The sequence below is a fragment of the Corvus cornix genome, chromosome 17 (assembly GCF_000738735.6).
Source record: "Corvus cornix cornix isolate S_Up_H32 chromosome 17, ASM73873v5, whole genome shotgun sequence".
NCBI lineage: Eukaryota > Metazoa > Chordata > Aves > Passeriformes > Corvidae > Corvus > Corvus cornix.
The window spans coordinates 9,853,007-9,872,419 of NC_046346.1; the positions used below are offsets into that span (position 1 = coordinate 9,853,007).

General features: G+C 56.0%; 3 protein-coding genes across 4 annotated transcripts; 1 reads left to right on the plus strand and 2 right to left on the minus strand.

Annotated features, from left to right (window-relative positions):
* Positions 1-884: 884 nt before the first annotated feature.
* On the minus strand, positions 885-1,443 carry CDC26 (cell division cycle 26). Its single transcript, XM_039561893.1, has 2 exons — positions 1,293-1,443; positions 885-1,225 (listed from the first exon to the last, which is right to left on the minus strand). The coding sequence occupies exons 1-2, from the start codon at positions 1,371-1,373 to the stop codon at positions 1,046-1,048; spliced, it is 261 nt and encodes an 86-aa protein (XP_039417827.1). The 5' UTR covers positions 1,374-1,443; the 3' UTR covers positions 885-1,045.
* A 189-nt stretch (positions 1,444-1,632) lies between these two features.
* Positions 1,633-10,000, plus strand: PRPF4 (pre-mRNA processing factor 4). Its single transcript, XM_039561868.1, has 14 exons — positions 1,633-1,806; positions 2,494-2,671; positions 3,030-3,216; positions 3,814-3,901; positions 4,640-4,719; positions 4,958-5,051; positions 5,900-5,994; positions 6,269-6,327; positions 6,935-7,058; positions 8,219-8,308; positions 8,825-8,947; positions 9,277-9,384; positions 9,465-9,583; positions 9,719-10,000. The coding sequence occupies exons 1-14, from the start codon at positions 1,756-1,758 to the stop codon at positions 9,910-9,912; spliced, it is 1,590 nt and encodes a 529-aa protein (XP_039417802.1). The 5' UTR covers positions 1,633-1,755; the 3' UTR covers positions 9,913-10,000.
* A 1,221-nt stretch (positions 10,001-11,221) lies between these two features.
* Positions 11,222-19,407, minus strand: WDR31 (WD repeat domain 31). 2 transcript variants are annotated; one of them, XM_039561880.1, is made up of 11 exons: positions 19,349-19,407; positions 18,474-18,574; positions 17,102-17,205; positions 16,488-16,617; positions 16,026-16,100; positions 15,000-15,144; positions 14,816-14,916; positions 14,518-14,585; positions 14,020-14,161; positions 13,024-13,186; positions 11,222-11,764 (listed from the first exon to the last, which is right to left on the minus strand). In XM_039561880.1, exons 3-11 carry the CDS (start codon positions 17,146-17,148, stop codon positions 11,604-11,606), a joined length of 1,032 nt encoding a protein of 343 aa, XP_039417814.1. In that variant the 5' UTR covers positions 17,149-17,205; positions 18,474-18,574; positions 19,349-19,407; the 3' UTR covers positions 11,222-11,603. The 2 variants fall into 2 exon arrangements, with proteins under 2 accessions (XP_039417814.1, XP_039417815.1); XM_039561881.1 differs by having other exon boundaries at positions 17,102-17,250.
* Between the last annotated feature and the right edge of the window lie 6 nt (positions 19,408-19,413).

Below are 19,413 nucleotides of genomic sequence, written 5' to 3' on the forward strand. Positions count from 1 at the left end.
AAACAGCCCTGGCCAGAGGCAGGGAGAACCTCCAGCTCCTGAATTCCCTGCAGGTGTCCTGGACCTGCCCTGCTCCTTCCCCAGGCTGCAGGCAGCAGAGTTCCCTAAACACCAAGAAGCTGCTCAGGTTTTTAAGTTGCTTCCTTCAGCTCACCCCACTGTGTGCCAGACTCCTGGGTGGGCTCTGCCCCAAATCTTACCTCACCCTGCCCAGGCAGCTGATGAGGGTAAACCCAGGGACCTGCTGAAGAAATCAGTGTGCCCCCTTGGCCTTTTCACGTGACACTATCCATTGGGAACTATTTGGTGAGCTTTGATCTGAGCAGCAAACAGCCCTGAAGCTCCATTCCAAGGGTGACAAACCAGGGCAGCTGGGGTGACACTGAGCAGGGCTGAATGGAGGTGGAACAAGGAAGTATGAAGGAAAAGTGGCTCAGAAAATACAGGACATCATTCCACATCCATGTGCCCAGTACGTCATCCAGGTCTGCAGCCATTCCCAGGGCCCAAACCACATCCCAGCTGTGACATGGACTGGGAAGCAGCTCTGGGACATGGGTGAATTAATAGATAGGGGATTCTTTCCTGGCTGCCTCAGGAAAGGACAGAGGCACCCAGAACCGTGGCGCCTTTATCCCAAAACACTCATCAGGCACTTCCAGGACCTTCTCAGTGGGGTCACCAGTGGGTAGAGCTGGAGGTTCAGGTGGCCCCACTCCACTGTCTGGTTTAAAATCACGATCCCAGAGGATCCTCCTGCAGTGTTTTACCCCCCTGCTCAGAGGAGCAGGAGACGGGTGGTCCAGGTGTTCCCATCCCCACCTGGTCACTGCAGCCATTTATAGCAGCTCGTGGGATTATTATTCTTTTCTTTTAAAAAAAAAAAAAAAAAAAGTATTTATTTAAACCAAAACACTCGGCCAAGGGGCGTTCACGGGCATGTTAACCAAGCTTAAAAACCAAAACTGTAACAGCTCAAAGGCGGAGCGGCGAGGCCCGTCCGGCTGAGCGGGGCCGGGGCTGGCGGGGTCCCGGGGCAGCCCCGTCAGAACTCGAAGGTGCCGAAGTGCGCGGTGCGGCCGCCGGCCTTGGGCTGCGGCTTGTACCCGATGCGGTCATTGATGAGCTGCTCGCGGCTCTTGTGCTCCGTGCCCAGCGCTCCGATCGCCGCCGCCTCCTCGCCGCCCGCCGGTGCCTCCGCCTCGTCCCGCTGCTTCCTGCGGCTCTGCGGGCGAACGCGCCGGTCAGGGCCGGGCGCGGGCCGAGCCTCCCGCGCCCGGCCCTGCGCGCACCTCCAGCTCCTTCCGGACGCTCTCGAACTCCTCGATGTCGTCCAGCTTCAGCTCCAGCCGCGTCGGCTTCCGACGGAGCATCGCGACCGGGGACACCGCGACCCGCGCCAGGCCCGAGCGCTCCCGCCCTCAGCGGGCCCCGCCTGCCCCGCCACACCTCCCGGCATGCTCCGCGCGTCCCGCCCCCAGGGGCACTGCATTTCCCGGCGCGCCCCGCGCACACCGCTTCCCTCCCGCCACACCTCCCGGCGTGCCCTGCGCGTTCATCCCTTAAAGGGCGACGCAGTTCCCGGCATGCCCTGCGCAACCCGCCTACAGCTCGTCCGCCACGCCTCCCGGCATGCCCTGCGCGACCCGGAAGCGGCTGTGAGGCGCCGGAGCCCGAGCGCGGCGAGTCTCGTCCCGTTCACGTTCTCCAGTCTTGTTATCGGTTCCTGGTCTTGTTCCCGGTCCCGCTCCCGCCATGGCCACCGCGCGGGCACCGGCTGCGCGAGGCGGGGCCCGGCCCCCCGAGGTGAGTGGTGGGGGCGCCTCCGGGCCCGCAGGAGCGGGAGAGGCCGCGGGGGTCGCGCCTGCTGTTGCTGTGTGGGGTTTGCGATGCACCGGTGACGCTGGAGCCATTTAAAGGAGCCGGAACGCTCACGTGTTTTCCTGCATTTTTGCACAATCCTGATTGATTTCCCGGGAAGGTCGTGTGACGCCCTCCGGGGAGAGGGAGCCGGGCACCGTTCACTTTCCCCGGGCTTCCTGGGAGGCCGCCGGGAGCTGGAGCGTGGCATCGCTCCTGGCTGTGCTGGCGCTCAGCAGGAGGAGGAAAACCTTCATGTTCTAAAGCTTTTTCAAAAAATAAGTCTGTAGATAATAAATAATAGGAGCACAGCCTGATTTAAGCGATTTAATGTGGCATTTTACTTCTGCACTTTGGCCTTCAGGCAAAAACCTCAATGTCCAGTGGCTGTCCCCTCCCTGGAAGTGTCCAAGGCCAGGCTGGACGGGGCTTGGAGCAACCTGGGACAGTGGAAGGTGTCCCTGCCCATGGCAGGGGATGGAATGGGATGGGCTTTAAGGTCCCTTCCAACCCAAACCTATCTGGGATTCTGAGAGGATCTTTGCATGGTGCACAGCTCAGCTCTGTGGCATGCCCAGGCTGTTTGTTGGCTCCTCTGTCCCCAAACACTCCAAACTGTGCCTCTCCCTGCAGCCCCCCAAGCCCAAGCCTGCAGAGGAGAGCGATGGACCCCCAGCCAAGCGGGCGCCCATCTTCTACGGGAGCCTGGAGGAGAAGGAGCGGGAGCGCCTGGCCAAGGGCGAGTCGGGGCTGCTGGGCAAGGAAGGCATGAAGGCTGCCATGGAGGCTGGGAACATCAACATCAGCAGCGGTGAGGCTGTGGAACCACCCTTTGTTATCCCTCCCTGGAGACAGGACACTTCCAAATGTCTCTCATTGTTCACTGGGCATCACCTCAAACCAGACAGGGATGGGCAGCTCCTTGGATCTTCCCACTTGGGAGGGATCCAGGGGCAGAGAGGCTCTGGAACAGCTGCCCAGGGAGGGGGTGGAGTGTCCCTCTCTTGAGACATCCCACACCCACCTGGACACGTTCCTGTGTCAGCTGCTCTGGGTGGCCGTGCCGTGGCAGGGGGATGCACTGGGTGGTCCCCAGAGGTCCCTCCCAGCCCCAGCTGTTGTGTGATCCGTGGTGGATGTGCTGTGCTCAGGGCTGTGTCTGTGTCCAGGGGAGGTGTTTGACCTCGAGGACCACATGAGCGAGCGCCAGGCCGAAGTGCTGGCGGAGTTCGAGCGCCGCAAGCGCGCCCGGCAGATCAACGTCTCCACCGACGACTCCGAGGTCAAGGCCTGCCTGAGGGCCCTGGGGGAGCCCATCACGCTCTTTGGAGAGGGGCCTGCGGAGCGCAGGGAGAGGTGCGGTGTCTGCAAACAGGGAATGGCTGCTTAGCAAATCCCTGAGCTTTTCCAGGGAACTGGGGCGCAGCGAGTGCTGCTGTCAGCAGTGCTGTGCCACAGGGCAGCTGGGAGAGCTGGGGGTGTTCAGTCTGGGGAAGAGAAGGCTCCAGAGAGACCTTAGAGCCCCTTGCAGGGCCTAAAGGGGCTCCAGGAGAGCTGCAGAGGGACTGGGGACAAGGCATGGAGGGACAGGACACAGGGAATGGCTTCCCACTGCCAGAGGGCAGGGCTGGATGGGATATTGGGAAGGAATTGTTCCCTGGGAGGGTGGGCAGGCCCTGGCACAGGGTGCCCAGAGCAGCTGGGGCTGCCCCTGGATCCCTGGCAGTGCCCAAGGCCAGGCTGGACATTGGGGCTTGGAGCAGCCTGGGACAGTGGGAGGTGTCCCTGCCCATGGCAGGGGATGGCAACAGGATGGGCTTTAAGGTCCCTCCCAGCCCAGCCCAGTCTGTATTTCTGTTCTAAGAACCCCAAGGTAGAGGGGATGTCACACTGGTATTTGTCAGGTGAGCTGAGAATTCACTGGCTAAATCCAGCTTTATGACTTTTTTCCAGGTTAAGGAACATCCTCTCCGTGGTTGGCACAGATGCGTTAAAAAAGACCAGGAAAGATGATGACAGGTCAAAAAAGTCCAAAGAAGAGGTAGGGGTGTCTGCTGCCCTCTCAGTGCTCAGGGAGGGATGGTATATCCAGGGCTGATATATCCAGGACTCCTGGCTTTGGCCAGCCTGTGGATTCTCGTGTCATCCCTTCAGGCTTTTTCTGTGTTGCCCATTTCAGCAAACCTGTGGCAATGTTTGGCCTCAGTGAGGAGCACTGAGTGTGGTTTTTTACTCCCAGACTGAGCTCTGTGCTGCACTCAGTGTGCAAACCAGGAGAGCAGGTGTGTGGGCTCTTATTCATTATAGCAAGTCCCTTACTTTTGTTCATGCTTGGGAAGAAAAAATATGTTCCTGCTGCTGCATCTGTTTCTGCCTTTGATTACTCTTTCTGCTGCTGTCTCTCTTCCGAGTCTATTTTTTCCTTATTATTTTTGAATTGTGCTGTAAGAAATAATTTCTGCAGCTCTGGGCTTTCTGTTTACTGGGTGATGTGTAAACAAGGAGGGAGTTACATGTCAGTGAATGCAGATGAGTCAGGGCTCAGCTGGAACACTGAGTGAAGTGGCAGCACGTCAGGATCGGATCTGCAGGGCAGAGAGTTTGGTTTATCTCTCTTAATCCCTTTTCCTGGGGCTTACAGTTGTGCAGAAGGCCCTTAAAAAGAGGCCAGAGCACAGCAGGGTTTGGGGGCAGGTGCTGGGAGGAGGCAGCTGAGGGGAATGAATGCAGGGGCAGCAGCACCAGAGCTTTTCCATCAGTTTTATTCCTTTTTTTACAGTATCAGCAAACCTGGTACCATGAGGGCCCACGCAGTCTGAAAACAGCCAGGCTGTGGCTGGCCAACTACTCACTCCCCAGGTGAGAGAAAACAGCACAGAGGAGGAGGGAGATGCAGCCATGTGTCAAATCCAAGTGCTGATCCCTCTGGGGGTAGCACAGGAAATCCAAGGAGTGGGGAGGCAAGTCCAGTGAGCCTAGAGCTCTCAGGGGCTGATCCAGCATTAGCCCAGTTTGGGGGAAGAGCAGGGAAAGGCCTGTTGCCAGCAGCAGGAAGGGGGAATGCTGGCAGTTGTCACTCCACCTTTGCTCTCCCCAGGGCAGCAAAGCGGCTGGAGGAGGCCCGGCTGCTCAAGGAGATTCCCGAGGCCACCAGGACATCCCAGAGGCAGGAGCTGCACAAATCCCTGCGGGTAGGTTTGGCAGCTGCTCCACTGCTGTGTTCACAAGGTTTGGCTGATCCTCCAAAGAGCTCAGCAGGAATTCAGCTGCGTGAGGTGCTGTCCAGATGCACGTCAGTCTCTGCAATCTTGGGAACCTCTGCTTTTCCTGTTTCCTTGTGTCTCTAAAGCATGCTCTGATTCCTTCAGAGTGACCCAGGGAGATGTATTTTGTTCTTGTGGGTGGCAGGAGGCAGAGGCATCCCTGCCTTGCCTTGGCACTCTCCTGTGAAGCTAAAGGAATGCATTCCTGGCTTTGGCACGGGTTTGGCTGGCTGGGAAGCCAGGGAATCCAAGGGAAATACCCAACTCTGGGTGCAGAATGTGGTTGGGATGACTCTGAGATGCCCTTTCCGAGCATGCTAAGCCAGATTCCCAGCTTAACCAAACAGAGAGGCTCAGGCACACCGTGTGCTGCCCCCCTAATCCTGTTTACACCAGAGGCAGCAGCTGCCAGAGGATTTGCTTCTCCCCTCTGCCCTGTCTGTCTGGTTGGATTCTTTGGATGAGTTGTGGAAAGATGCCCAGCTCCAGCCAGTTCTGTGTCAGAGCTGCAGCTGCAGAGCTCTGGGGCTGGGGGGGCCCATACCATGGGTGGCCCTGGGGGGCTGAGCTGTCACCCGAGGCTATGCTGGGCCACCTGGGCCAGGCTGGCCCTGGAGTGGCTCTGAGGCAACTCCTCCCATTGAAAGTGACTTTCCAAAGGCCTCTGCCGCCTCCTGTGCACATTTGCCGCCCTCACCTCAGGCTTTGGCTGGGAATAGCTCTGGGCTGGTTGTACTTTAGTCATTTATTGATGGTTTTCTTTGGTTTTTTTGCAGTCCTTGAATAACTTCTGCAGTCAGATCGGGGACGATCGCCCGCTGTCCTACTGCCACTTCAGCCCCAACTCCAAACTCCTGGCCACAGCCTGCTGGTGAGACAGCCTTGGCAGCACCTGCTTTGGGGGCTGGGAGAGCACACCAGGGAAAGACAGGGATGTTACTGGAGGCTTGGGAATTGTGCTTCTTCCTACCCTGAGCTCTCATCACTTCATTTTAGAGCTGAGCAGAGATTCATTGATCTGAGCTGGTTGCCCCAAATGTGTTGGTGTTTTAGCCAGTGCAGAATCTCAGGGTGGCTTTGCAGCTCTGTTTGATGTGTTCCTTGATGTTCCTTCTCCGCTGACATCCATTCCTTGTCTTCCACAGGAGTGGGCTGTGCAAGCTCTGGTCTGTGCCCGACTGCAACCTGGTTCACACCTTACGAGGTAGCGAGCGGCTCTCACTGAGGCTTTTGGTTCTTTTGTTCCTCTCTGTGCTGAGCTCCCACATCTGAATTACTTTGTGACTCAAAATGTTGTGTTTGGGCAGATTTTTCTCTTGCTGAGAGCATCCCTTGGCTTGAGAGCACGGGAATGTGTCAGATAATGAGGGAGACCTGGCCTTTAGCTCCGACCTCAGCTCCCAGTTTGCTGTTTCTATTTCTGAACGGTTTTGTTTCGTTTCCAAACTTGGTTTAAGTACTTGAGTTACAAACAGCAGCAGTTTTGGGCAGGTCACTTGACAACAGTGAGGTTCTTTGAGCAGTGGTCACAACTTGGACTATATACAGATGGGAGGACAAATCTCTTTGATTTATATGTTGAGTTTTGTCTGCACTTTGAGAGTTCCAAACCTTGGTGTTGGATGCTCTGTGTTGGGTGCTCCTGGAAGTGCAGTTTGCCTGTGGGTTACAGGGCAGTGTCACCCAGCACTGAGGGCACAGTGAAGGTGTCCACTCACCTCACTCAGCAGTACCAAGGAAATGCTGCTTTTCTGAGGAACTGCCCAAGATCCCGTGGCAGATTCTGAATTTTGGTTTTCCTTCCCCTTCAGGGCACAGCACCAATGTGGGGGCAGTCGTGTTCCACCCCAAGGCCACGGTGTCCCTGGACAAGAAGGACGTCAGCCTGGCCTCGTGCGCCGCCGACGGCTCCGTCAAACTCTGGAACCTGGAAAGGTCAGAACTGTTCCAGATGTGCACAGCTGCAGCATTGCTGTTCTGGGGTTTATTCCATGTTCCTCCAGACATTTACCGTCCTCCTGCCAATATGAACTTTTGCTGTGGTTACCCCAGTGCAATCCCTGGCCTCAGTACGTGCCAGCCTCTTCAGCAGGGAGAGAGATCTCCCTGATTAGGGAGTCGAGGGAGATTGTCTGAAAGGGATTGAGGCAGAATTGCTGCTGGGCACTGCTGAACTGCTGGGGGTGATGGATGGAAGGTTTGGGGACTGTTTCATTCTAACATCTCACTTAGGAGAAAATTGCCCCTCTTGGATATTAAGAAATGAATTTGAGTGGTTGGGAAGCACCAGGATTTGGAGAGGGACTGACCAAATACACAACCAGGCAGAGAAACTTCTGCCTGTGCTGCAGACAAGCAGCTGTCACTGCACAGAGTAGCTGTGGCAGATGGGCAGCACCTCTCTCAGGCCTGGGAAGAGGAGACTGGTTCAGGTACTGAGCCCCAGCATCACCTGATTGAGGAGTGGAGCCTGCAGTGCTCCTGGGCAGGGCAGGCAGCTCCCAGAGCCCCAGCTGTTTATCCCTGGCTGAAAATCAGAGTTTCTAACAGCAAGAGGGCCCCTGTGCAAAGCGACAGGGGGGTTGTTAGGCTCATGTGACCACATCTCTTAATTAACCTGTTGGAAAGAAACTTCACTGCTGTTCAGGTCGTGTATGAAGGCTCCTGACCTGCTGCCTGTCATGCTGGGAGAATAAGTATTCCCTCCATCCTGCGTCCTTCAGAACAGCAGGATTTGCTGCAGTTCAGGATGTTCTCTGTTCTCAGAAGAACTCCCTGCAGTACAGGTGGTCTCTGGTTTGTTTCTGTACTTCCAAAAGTGCTCATAACAAGGGCCTTGTTAATTTTCATTATTATTCATCATCATCATCCCAGAAGAGCTTTACAACCAACAGGAGTGTGGAGAAAGGGTTTCACTCTGAGCTTTAGGAGTGTGACCCAAAGGCAGAATTCAGAGCCAGTAGCTACAGCTCTGATGTTCCTGTCTGGTTTGATTTCATCAGCAGAGCTTTTGCTGCCATCACAATGTGTGGGCAAAGGCCTGGCTTGAGGCAGCCCCCTGTGGCCAGTGCCCAATGGTTTGTTGTGTGTTTCAGTGACGAGCCTGTGGCAGACATCGAGGGACACAGCATGAGAGTGGCCCGTGTGATGTGGCACCCGTCCGGGAGGTTCCTGGGCACCACCTGGTATGGACACCTCGGGAGTGGCTTTCAGAAGTGACCATGGGCTGCCCAGCTGGTGGCCCTGTGGTGCCAGGGCTTGTCCACATCAGGGCAGGGCTTGGCCATTCGTGACCACAGCTGGGCTGTTGCAGTGTCAGTGACAGCAGGTCACTGGGATTCCTTTCCCTGTTCCTGTGTGAGACACTGTTGGGCTCCAGCTGGCAGTAAAATACCCCCAGAGTTGGTGAAATACCCTGTTACTCTCCCTGGAGTTACCTGGAGACCAGGGGAAACGGCCTCAAGTTACACCAGGGAGGGTTTAGGTTGGATATTGGGAAAAAACGTCTTCACAGAAAGGGTGGTCAGGCACTGGAACAGGCTGCCCAGGGGTGGAGTCACCATCCTGGAAGTGTTCAAAAAACATCCAGATTGCACTGGGGACATGGTTAGTGGTGCTGGGTTAACACTTGGATTCAGTGTCTCGGAGGGCTTTTCCAACCTGAATGACTCCGTGGTTCAACACGTGCTTTGTTCTTGCAGCTACGATCACTCGTGGCGCCTGTGGGACCTGGAGGCCCAGGAGGAGATCCTGCACCAGGAGGGGCACAGCAAGGGGGTCTATGACATCGCCTTCCACACTGACGGCTCCCTCGCCGGCACGGGGTGAGCTGCCCTCGGCTCAGGGTGGGGGGAAACGTTACCAAGGACTTGCTGTGACCAGAGATTTCTGCTGGGGGAATGGCCTCCCAGTGCCAGAGGGCAGGGATGGATGGGATATCGGGAAGGAATTGTTCCCTGGGAGGGTGGGCAGGCCCTGGCACAGGGTGCCCAGAGCAGCTGTGGCTGCCCCTGGATCCCTGGCAGTGTCCAGGGCCAGGCTGGACATTGGGGCTTGGAGCCACCTGGGATAGTGGAAGCTGTCCCTGCCTATGGACTGAATGATTTGTAAGGTCCCTCCCAGCCCAACCCAGTGTGTGATCCTGTGATTCCAGAGGCCTGGATGCCTTTGGCCGGGTGTGGGATCTGCGCACGGGACGCTGTATCATGTTCCTGGAAGGGCATCTGAAGGAGATCTACGGGATCAACTTCTCCCCAAATGGGTAAGGAAGGAGCTGGCGTTGATGTGGGAGCTCTGGGTGCAAACCCCAGTCCCTAAACACTGCTCTCCCCTCCCTGGCAGGTACCACGTGGCCACGGGCAGCGGGGACAACACCTGCAAGGTGTGGGACCTGCGGCAGAGGAAGTGCATCTACACCATCCCTGCCCACCAGAACCTGGTCACCGGCGTCAGGTTCGAACGTGAGTCCCTGCTGCTCCCTGCCCCTCCAGCAGCTCAAACCCACACCTGCAGCTCGGGAAGGCCTGTGCTGGTGAGCAGAGATGTCCTGTTTTTATTTGCAAGTCTCACTTCTCCCCTTTTCTCCTCCTGTGCAGCCAACCACGGGAATTTCCTGCTCACAGGCGCCTACGACAACACGGCCAAGATCTGGACCCACCCTGGCTGGTCCCCGCTGAAGACGCTGGCGGGGCACGAGGGGAAGGTGATGGGCCTGGACATCTCCCTGGATGGGCAGCTCATTGCCACCTGCTCCTACGACAGAACCTTCAAGCTCTGGACAGCCGAGTAGCTCAGAGGGGCTGGTTGTGGACTGGGATGGGGACATTAATGACTTCCGGTTGCTTTTTTATATTAAAGAAAAAAATAGGAATCAACAATTCCAACGTGTTACAGCAGCTGCAGTCATGGCTGCTCTGGAGTTTGGGTGTGTTTGAAGCACCCGTGTTGGCCAGGGCTTGGTTGGAGTCAGGTCTTGGGGGTTTTCCCAGTTTTTGGACTGTTTTTGTACTGCAGGTACCACTTTCTGCTGTGATTTTGATCCATGTACTTCCATCCTCCCTTGCAAGTTTGGCTCCCAGGTGTCCTTCAGACATTTGCAGTAACCAGAGAGCACCTCAGGTTTGGTGTGTGGGTCAGCCTCTGTCACTGCCCTTCTCACCTTCCTTTTTGGTAGGAGTGTGACTTCAAACTTGATTTGCATTTAGAGAACGAGCTCAGAGGGAGAGGCAGTGGTGCCCTCCTGCCCCTGCCTGCGCATGGGTGTCTCTGGATGGAGATCTGCATCCCCCTGGATTCATTTACAGTAGATGTCCAAGGCCAGGGAATCTTCCAGGTACCACCTTGTGTCCTACTCCTTGAGCTGTCCCCTGGACGGGTGTTGCAAATCCATGTCAGCATCTCCTGTTCAGGGTTTGTTGTGTGAGGTCATTCAGTGTAGGATTGTCTTGTCTCCTGGGGAGAGCTTTTGTACTTGTTTGTTCTTTAAATTGAGGTTTTGCAAATGTTGTGCCCTGGAAAATCTAAACATGTTTTGAATGTGTATCCTGAGTTCTGGGTCTGACAAGGAATGGAGAAATTACAGGAATTCCACAATGCTCAGTTTGATTTCTGCTGGTGTAAGGAACAGCTGAGGGGGTGAGGTCACTGGGAAGGGGAGGCTGAGGGGAGGGAGACTTATCAGGGACTACAACCCCTCCTGAGGGACAGCTCTGATCTCTGCTCTGTGGGACAGGGACAGCACCCAGGGAGTGGCTGGAGCTGGGCCAGGGCAGGCTCAGGCTGAGAGCAGGGAAAGGTTCTTCCCCCAGAGGGTGCTGGGCACTGCCCAGGCTCCCCAGGGAATGGGCACGGCCCCGAGGCTGCCAGAGCTCCAGGAGCGTTTGGACAGCGCTGCCAGGGATGCCCAGGGTGGGGCTGTTGGGGGGTCTGGGCAGGGCCAGGGGTTGGACTGGATGGTCCTGGACTTCTTGTGATTGGATGAAAACCTTCAGGAGTAAAGAGAAGGTGGATTCACCTCCCTGTTGTCAGCTGGAGAGCAGCTGTCTCTTCCTTGGGAATGTGAGCACAGTTCCTTCCAGGGAAAATACTGAGAGGCCAGCAACTAACAGAATTATTTAATGCAGTCTCTGGTCCAAGCCCAGGTCTGGCTGTGTGTGCTCAGCCTGATGCTCAGGTTCCTTGGTCCTGGCATCTCATCTCCTCCCTCTGGCCATCCCCTGCCTCTGGCTCTGCAAGGAGGCTTTGTAAGGAAAATGCAGGAGGCTCAGTCAGGAGCAAGAGCTTGGCCTGAAGGCTCCCAGGGTTTGGCTCTTCTGGACAGCCCTGGTGCCTCCCTGCCACCCCCAAACCAACCAGCAACTCCCCCAGCTCCTGCTCACACATCCCCACTCCACAGGCACGGAGTCCCTGCTGCCCATGGTCGGGGAGCTCTTGGGGGTCATGTCCCCTCCTGGGACAGTCTCGGACAGGAGGTTCCAGTGCTCAGAACGCTGCCACCTCCTCCAGGGCCGGCTCTGCGCCGCCGCTGACGCGGAGCACGTGGATGCCGGAGTTGGAGCTGGCACAGAGCAGGGTGGAGCTGTCGCAGGCAGCCAGCGAGACCAGTGGGCCCGAGCCCTCGAGGTGCAGCGTGGCCAGGCAGGCTGCAAGGGAAGGGACAAGGGAGGGACGCTGGGTTTGCTGAGATAAGGCAGGGCCACACCAATCTCCCACCTCCAGGCTCTCTTCACCTGAGGTGAGCTGCTGCCCTCACTGTCCTGGATCCACACATCCAATTGGGATGTGCCCCCTGGAGAAGAGGCCCTCACCCCTGTGCAGACTGGGGTCAGGCTCTGCCCCTTCCTGGGAGAGGAAGCAGGGCTGGCTGGACTTACAGCCCCCGCTGCAGGGTGTGCCTGGAGCCATTCCCAACACACCTTTCTCTCCCAAAATTAAGTTTTCCTAAGGGCTGTGCTATGCTCACCATGCAGTTTTGATGAATCTCCAAAAGAGAAATAAGATTTACAATATCCAGTGTCACATGAGCCTTTCTGTTTGTGTTTGTTATTAAACCCCCTGAGCCAGTTTGTGAGACATCAGCCTGAGCTGCAAACAGAGCTGCACTTGGTGTGGCCCCACAGGCAGCTGCCCCTCCTGGTGCCCTGCACCCTTCCCAGAGCAGCTGGATTATGGCTCACCCAGCTGGGAAGGCAAGAGGATCAAAGCTGCTGCCAGCCCCACAGGCACCAGGCAAAGGAACAGGTAAGAGAACAGAAGGTCCTTCTCTGCAGGAGAGCCTCAGGTTTCTATTTTCATCCCATCTTAAATAAGTTCCCTTGGAGAGGGGCTTAGCTCCAGGGAGTGTCTAATGCTGTGAACCTGAACAGCTTCCCAGGAGGTCTCTGCCTGCAGCACAAGGGTTCCTAAGAACCTGCTGCCATGGCAGGGCTTGGCAGGTAAACAAACACCTTTGTGTCCAGCTCGGAGAAGGACTCACCCTCACCACCAGGTTTAATCCCAAAATGCCCACGATTCCCCTTCAAGAGGACAATGAAAATGAGGGTGTTGGCTGACCAGCCCTCTGTCCTCCAACACAAATTCTGTTCCTTACAACTTCCACCTGCAGAAATCTCTGGAGTTCCCCTGATCTTTTTTCTTTTTGTCATTTGTCCTTTCATGGCTTAACTTGGATGTATCTTTAAAAGCTGCTCTTCCTTTTAGCTGAGGGAGGTCCCCTGTCGCCTCTGACATGCAACTCCTTCATGCTCTGGGGCATTTCTCCACCCCACCCTGCAGCTGGGTTGGAGTAAACTCCAGAGATTGCAGCAGTCACCCTGCCCATCACCACCAGGAGACAGAACTGAGGGAAGTGGATTTGTTAACCAAGAGAAAGGAACGCGGAGTGGGCAGGAGCCTCCCCTACCTGCAGTGTCTTGGTCCCAGACCTTCACTGTGCTGTCGCTGGAGGATGTGGCAATGCTGGGGGCGAGCGCTGGGCCCCGGGGCAGGAAAACACACGAGGTGGTGGTCTGAAAATGCCCTTTGTACTCACACACTCGGCCCCTGGTCTGCCTCAGGTCCCAGAGCTGCAGGAAACAGGCACTGTTAGAGCCCAGCTCTGCCAGCATGGGACTGTTTTACCAGGACAGGAAGGTGGGTTGGGATAAAGAGCTCCTTGCTAATCCTCAGAGTACCCTGGCTACTGCCCTTGCTCCTGCTCGTGCTCACAGGCCTGGAGAACATCAAAATCTGAAGGATTTTCACCACTGGTGACTGAGCACATGCCCACACCCATTAGAGCCAACAAGCTAAGACTATGCAGGCAGATAAGAAGTGTCCAGCCTGCTCCCATCCTCAGCCCTGCCCTCCCTGGGATGGATAGTTTCATCCTCTTGAGCCCCACACAAAGGGCTGAGAACCTGCAGGACTGAATCCCTGGTTTGGAAACACCTGGAGCAAGGGGTCCCTCACAGGCTTTCTGCAAGAACCTTGTGCTCCTCAAAGCCCTCCATTGTTTTTTCCCTGTGTGTTTTGCTGAAATGAAATTCCAGACTGGTTTGGGGTGGAAGGGACCTTAAAGACCATCTCGTTTCAACTCCCTACCATGGGCATGGATGCCACTCACTAGATCAGGTTGCTCCAAGCCCCCATCCAACCTGGCCTTGGACACTTCCAGGGATGGGGCAGATCCCAGTGCTTTAATCAGGCACAATAACTGCTGATAATCTCTGAGCAGAACTTCCCAAAGGGACAGCCAGGAAGGCACCAAGCACTGGCCCTGGCTGGTGACACCAGCACAAGGCCAAGGCAGTGGGAGCACTCAGACCCTTGGAGCACTGATGTGCTGCTCTCCCCTGTCTGCCATGGACACGGGAGGGAAAGGGAGCAGGAGCCCAGCCCTCGCTGCCCTGGCACTCACGGTGGCCTCGGCGCCGTGGCCGGCGCAGCCGCTGCTGCTGCTGAGGCAGTACCGCCCGTCCTGGCTCACGTCACAGCACGTCTGGATGTGCTGCTTGGCTGGGAACGTGTGTGCCACCTGCAGCTCCCGGCTGTCCCACACCCTGCAGGGAACAGCAGAGGCCAAGGACACCCTGAGGCATCATCACCACGATGGTTTCCCTCTGTGCCTGCCACACACCCCAGCTGTGCCCATGCGCTCTGGCTGCTCCCAAACGCTGCCTGCATCCCTGCATTTATCCATGCTGGACCACTCTCCAGCTTTCTTTTTCACAAATTCTCCTTTTCACCCAGGGCTGCTCCCAGCCCCTGTCCCTGGCTGGAGACTGCACTCCAAGGCCCAGGTGAGCTGGCAGGTGGCTTGTAGCTACACCAGCAGGGGTCATGACAACCAACCAAACAACAGCCTCACGTGCCTCAGGCTGCACCTCCCTTCTCTCTGGCCACAGGGAGAATTTACCTGGTGGTTTTATCCTCTGAGGTCTGGATGACATAAGGCTCCCCAGGAACCCAGCACAGGTGTGTGACCTGTGGAGAGGGAAGGATGAGCAGGAGCCACCTCTGTGCACAGCCCAGGCTGTGTCTGCCTGAGGATGGAACCACTGAGCTCCCATCCTCTCCCTCCCTGTGTTGGGAGCTGGAAATGTTGGATCAAGACATTTTCTGCTGCCCTGCCAGGTGCAGACCCAGTGGGGTTACTGGGGGTGATTCAGGTGGGGAGGTATTGGGATGGGATTTGAGGAACCAGCAGATCCTACCAGATTCCTGGAGATTGCAGCTCTGCCCAGACACTCCCTGGTCTCGGTGTCCCACTTGCACACGGTGTTGTCCCGAGAGCCTGTGCACAGCTGGGAGGCGTCTGCAACCACAAATCAACATCAGAAACAAAGCAGGAAACGTTGTCACTCAGTCCCTGGGGACTGGGAGTGTGTTGTCTCTCACCTGGGCTCACAGCCAGTCCAGTAACAACCAGGTCATGTCCTGGGAAGTGCTGGCTTGGCTCCGAAGCCCCGTGAAGCTCCCACATCATCACTGTCTTGTCCCGGGATGCGCTGAAGACTCTGTTGGAGTCAAGGGCTGAGGTGACCTGCCAAGGACCAGAAGGAGAAGGTGCTCATCCTCTACCCAGCTCACAGGGAGAGCACAACTCTGCTGCTGTCCTGCCACAGCCCAAGACATGCAAGAATGTGTCTGGGGAAAGCCTGGCCTTCCACCTCTGTTCCTTGTTCCCTCAGAGCCAGGGGGCTCGATGGTGGATGGGTGCTCTGAGGTCTCGTTCTTAGAAACCATTCATTTTACAGGAAAAACTTCCCTACAAGCCCAAATGAACCCAGTGCAGAGTTGCTTTGAGCACTGGGGTGAACAAAGCTCCCTTTGTCCCTGCAGTACCCAGAGCCCAGGGGACCCACTGGGGCTGTCCCCAGTGGAGGTGCACTGGCCACACCATGCACAGCTACAGCCCCCCTGCACGTCTGCTCTCCCAGGAGCCTGCCTGGCTTTGTCATTCCAGTCCCAGAAAGGAAATTAAAGTCCTGCTATTCCCAGAATAGTCCAGCTATGGCACATGGTATAGGTATTCCCAGAATAATGTCAAGTCTAGCAGAATGAGACCTGAAGAAAAGTAAATGGCATCTCTGTGTCAAAAACTTGGCCTCATAATTCGTCCTGAGCTTTTGCTACACAGTGTCTTGGAGGGGAAGACAAGCTCACATCCAGACATCCTGCAGCCCTGTTTAGTCTGGATGCACCCCTCCGTGCTGCTTCCCAAAGGATCTGTTGGGACCTTGGGAAAAACCTGACGTGTTCTGATCACAGAATCATGAATCGTGAAGGTTGGGAAAGACTTTTAAGGTCATCAAGTCCAACTGCCCCCAGCTGGATACCAGGAATAGCCTGATCCCACCTTCTGCATGGATGACAAACCAGTCCTGGCTCCCCAGCTCCTGAGGGAGACCCCGGCGCTCTCACCTTGGTGACCTCGCGCTCGTGGCCAATGAAGCGGCGCAGGGCAGCCCCAGACCTCCAGCTGGACACGGCCACGCTCTGCAGGGACAGGGACAGGGGTCAGCAGGAGAGCAGGGTAGGGAGGATTTTTCACATCCTTGGTTACATCATACCAAGGTTCAGTCCACAGGACAGGGAACCGGTTCCTCTGGTTTTCAGTGCCTAGAGCTGTCCTTAAAGCCAAGTGATGTAAGAGTCAGTCCAGCGATCCCAAGCCTGGGTGGGAGCATTTGATGTGATATGAGCTCTGGAGAGGTTATAAAATTTGATTCCATGTGCTTCAGTGCGTGCCCTCACTCTAAGCTCATTTTTCCAGTCTAAATTCAGGGACCGACACAGTCACCATCCACGGAAATGTTCAAAGCTCACATTTCACCCTTATTTTTGACCCATTGATACATTTTCCTGCCCCAGGGGATACCTCACCTTATCCCTTCCTCCTGACACACACAGGTCTGGTCTGAGAGCAGCCACAGAGGTGACAGCGTCCGTGTGAGCAGGGCTGTGCTGCTGGGGGGCACCAGCGGGTCCCGTTTGTCCCACGGAGCCATCGGCCCTGCAGAGAACAGGGACAGCACCGGGGGCTGCAGGGGGCTGGGAGGCGAGGTCAGGGTGCCGTTCCCTGGCACCAGGGGCTGGGAGATGGCACCTCTGGCATCTTCTGACTTGACATCTGTCTTAGAAAGCCAGAGAGAGGCTGTGAGTGAGATGGAGCAGACACAACAAAGCAGTTTGGATATTTGGGCCAAAGAGCCACTCCCGGAGCTGTTCCCCTTCAGGTCTCTGCCTCAGCCATCACAGAGCACAACCACTGGCCATGGTTATGTGCTTGGCCACTCCTGTGAGTGACATTTGGGATTTCAATCCCCCAGAGAAGCTGAGCAGACTTTAGAAGTGAGGGTTAGGAATAAAAACCTGATTCAAACATGCAATAATGAAACTAAACTCTTGTGCTTGCTATATTCTCTGCTCATATACGTTCTCTCTTCTCTCTCACACCTGGTTTATTAACAAGAACTGATCTCCCAGCGTTGCTTTACCTGTATTTGGAGGTGTGGAAGCTGATTTTACTCTGCAGTTTCCCCATAGCCCTGGCAATGAGCAGGCAGTGGTGGGTGTCACATCAGCACTGTGGGGACACGACCTGTGGGTGAGGGGACACGGCATCACCAGGGATCCAGAGGAGTTTCTGTTTGTTACACAAACAAGATAAGGTGCTGATGACATGTAATCCACATCCTAACTCCATTCAGAGTAAGAAGAAAACCTCGGGGAGGGGACATCCAGAGGTCCTGAGTGGAGCCTTTAGCTTAGAGCAGAGCCAGCAGCAGGGTGAGGTCACTGGGACCTCACACTGAGCTTAAAAATACCCAAGCTTGGTGAGGCCACAACAGAGATGGAGCTGATGCCTGTCATTCTTTACACCTCCTCTTACTCCTGGATCTGGTCTGGACTTCCATATATCCTGGAGATCCCAGTTTTTGGATTGGTGAAGGCAAACACCTTCAGACTGGAGCTCGTACAACAACTGCTGGGACCAAGTGCAGGCACAGGCAGCCCCCGCTCAGCTGAGACAGCCTGGCAATCCTTGAAGTGACCTTTCCACGAGCTGAGGAACACTTTGGGAAGAGTTTCCATGTCCAAACGCCAATTCCAACAAGGCAGGGCCGTGTGGATAACCCAGATGCATTCAGCAAACACTTGCTGGCCAGGCTGGGGCCAGGCTGCCCTGTCCCTTTCAAGAGGGGTCAGCACAGCCAGACCCTGTACCAGCATCCATCCAGGTGAGGAGCAGCATCTCTCCTTCCTGTCCTCACAGGTCACAGACAGAGCAGAAACCAGACTCAGTGACAGTGAATTGTCACAGGCAATAACTGGCTGCTGCTTAGCTCGAGGCACGCTAATTGGATTTAGTCTGCTGGCATCCCCATCTTCTGTGGCTGCAGCATTTTGCTAATCAAAATCAGGATAAAACCTCCACACCTTCTTTTTCCAGCAAAAAACTGCTTGAAGGCTCTGGCAGTGAAAAACAAATCCTGGAAGCACTGAGCAAAAGGGGTTGGGTTTCTACAAAATTCCCTTTCTAATTTTACCCTGACAGCCTTTGTGATTAGCAATTAGTAATAGCCAGTTAATCTCCTGCTGTTCTATCCATGAGTTTGCATGTTCCAAAGATGTGAGGAATGACCAATCTCACAGCTGAGGGGCTGTGATAATTTGGCAATTTACTCTTTCAATCAGACCAAGTGCCCCAATCGTTTCAGTCCATCAGGAATGTGATTTTTCTCTGACAGTGGGAGAACTCTGGAAGCTGCAAAGCAAGATACTAGGAAAAGCTAAGGTGTGAATTCTGAGTTTTCAATTCTGATGGTTACTGTTTCCAGCCAGCAGTTAGTTAATGCTCATCCCTACCTGCACATTAGCTCACAGGCAGCTGCCAGAGGCCAAGGGAGGCTGCAGGGAAGGTGGAAGCTCTGTCCTGGGTCTCACTGGGTTCTCCTGCCTCTTCCCCACTGCAAGAAAGAGCAGATTTTTCTGTATCCTGGATGAGAACAGCACTCAGACAGGATGTTCATCCAAGGTTTTGCTGTCTGTATCCCAACACACGTTTATCCAGCACCTGCTCCACCACAAAGCCCCAAAAACTCAGGGATCCTACAACAACTGATCCACACCAAGTTTCACCTCCAGCAGCCCGAGTTTCATGCCGGAGGATCCCCTTATCCTCCCGTCCCCGCAAATGCATTGCTTGACAGAAATCAAACACATTTTTTACTGAATTGGTTTTAAAAAATGAGCCACGCTGCTGCCTCCACCTGTACCGTGGGACAGGGAGTATCAGCAACCACAGCAGCGGCATGGGGACCCCAGCAGAGCCACCCCATCCTCACAGGGGAACGAGCTTCCCTTCGAGGAGGGTGTTTGGCCAGCTTTGGAGAAAACTGGGGACATCCTGGATTCCTAGAGCTGGGGGTGGCCCTGTGGGGGTCAATGGGAGCATCCCGGGTCCCTGTGGATGGGGGTGGCCCTGTGGGGGTCAGTGGGAGCATCCCGGGTCCCTCTGGATGGGGGTGACCCTATGGGGGTCAATGGGAGCACCCCGGGTCCCTGTGGATGGGGGTGACCCTGTGGGGGGCAATGGGAATATCCTGAGGGAGCCCCTCAATTGCCGTGTGGGGCAGCCTGGCAGGGGCGAGGCGGGGCAGCCCTCGGGAAAGGTTTGTGAAGAACCGCGTCCCTGTGCGGGGGCAGCCCCGCGGCCCGGCCCGGCCCCGCCGCGCACTCACCGGCCCCGGAGCGTCCCGCCCGTGCCGCCGCCCGCTCCAGGCTCCCGCCGGGGCCGGGCCGGGGC

What these genes read in the sequence shown, in the direction of transcription:
- CDC26 (XM_039561893.1), bottom strand. Translation starts at nt 1,373, where the DNA reads ATGCTCCGTCGGAAGCCGACGCGGCTGGAGCTGAAGCTGGACGACATC. An exon ending in GCGTCCGGAAGGAGCTGGAG is followed by an intron (nt 1,226 to 1,292) that starts GTGCGCGCAGGG and finishes GTTCGCCCGCAG; the next exon opens with AGCCGCAGGAAGCAGCGGGA.
- PRPF4 (XM_039561868.1), top strand. Translation starts at nt 1,756, where the DNA reads ATGGCCACCGCGCGGGCACCGGCTGCGCGAGGCGGGGCCCGGCCCCCC. An exon ending in GAACATCAACATCAGCAGCG is followed by an intron (nt 2,672 to 3,029) that starts GTGAGGCTGTGG and finishes GTCTGTGTCCAG; the next exon opens with GGGAGGTGTTTGACCTCGAG. An exon ending in ATCAACTTCTCCCCAAATGG is followed by an intron (nt 9,385 to 9,464) that starts GTAAGGAAGGAG and finishes CCTCCCTGGCAG; the next exon opens with GTACCACGTGGCCACGGGCA.
- WDR31 (XM_039561880.1), bottom strand. Translation starts at nt 17,148, where the DNA reads ATGGGGAAACTGCAGAGTAAAATCAGCTTCCACACCTCCAAATACAG. An exon ending in TCAGAGGATAAAACCACCAG is followed by an intron (nt 14,162 to 14,517) that starts GTAAATTCTCCC and finishes TGTTCCCTGCAG; the next exon opens with GGTGTGGGACAGCCGGGAGC. An exon ending in GCCACGGCGCCGAGGCCACC is followed by an intron (nt 13,187 to 14,019) that starts GTGAGTGCCAGG and finishes TGTTTCCTGCAG; the next exon opens with CTCTGGGACCTGAGGCAGAC.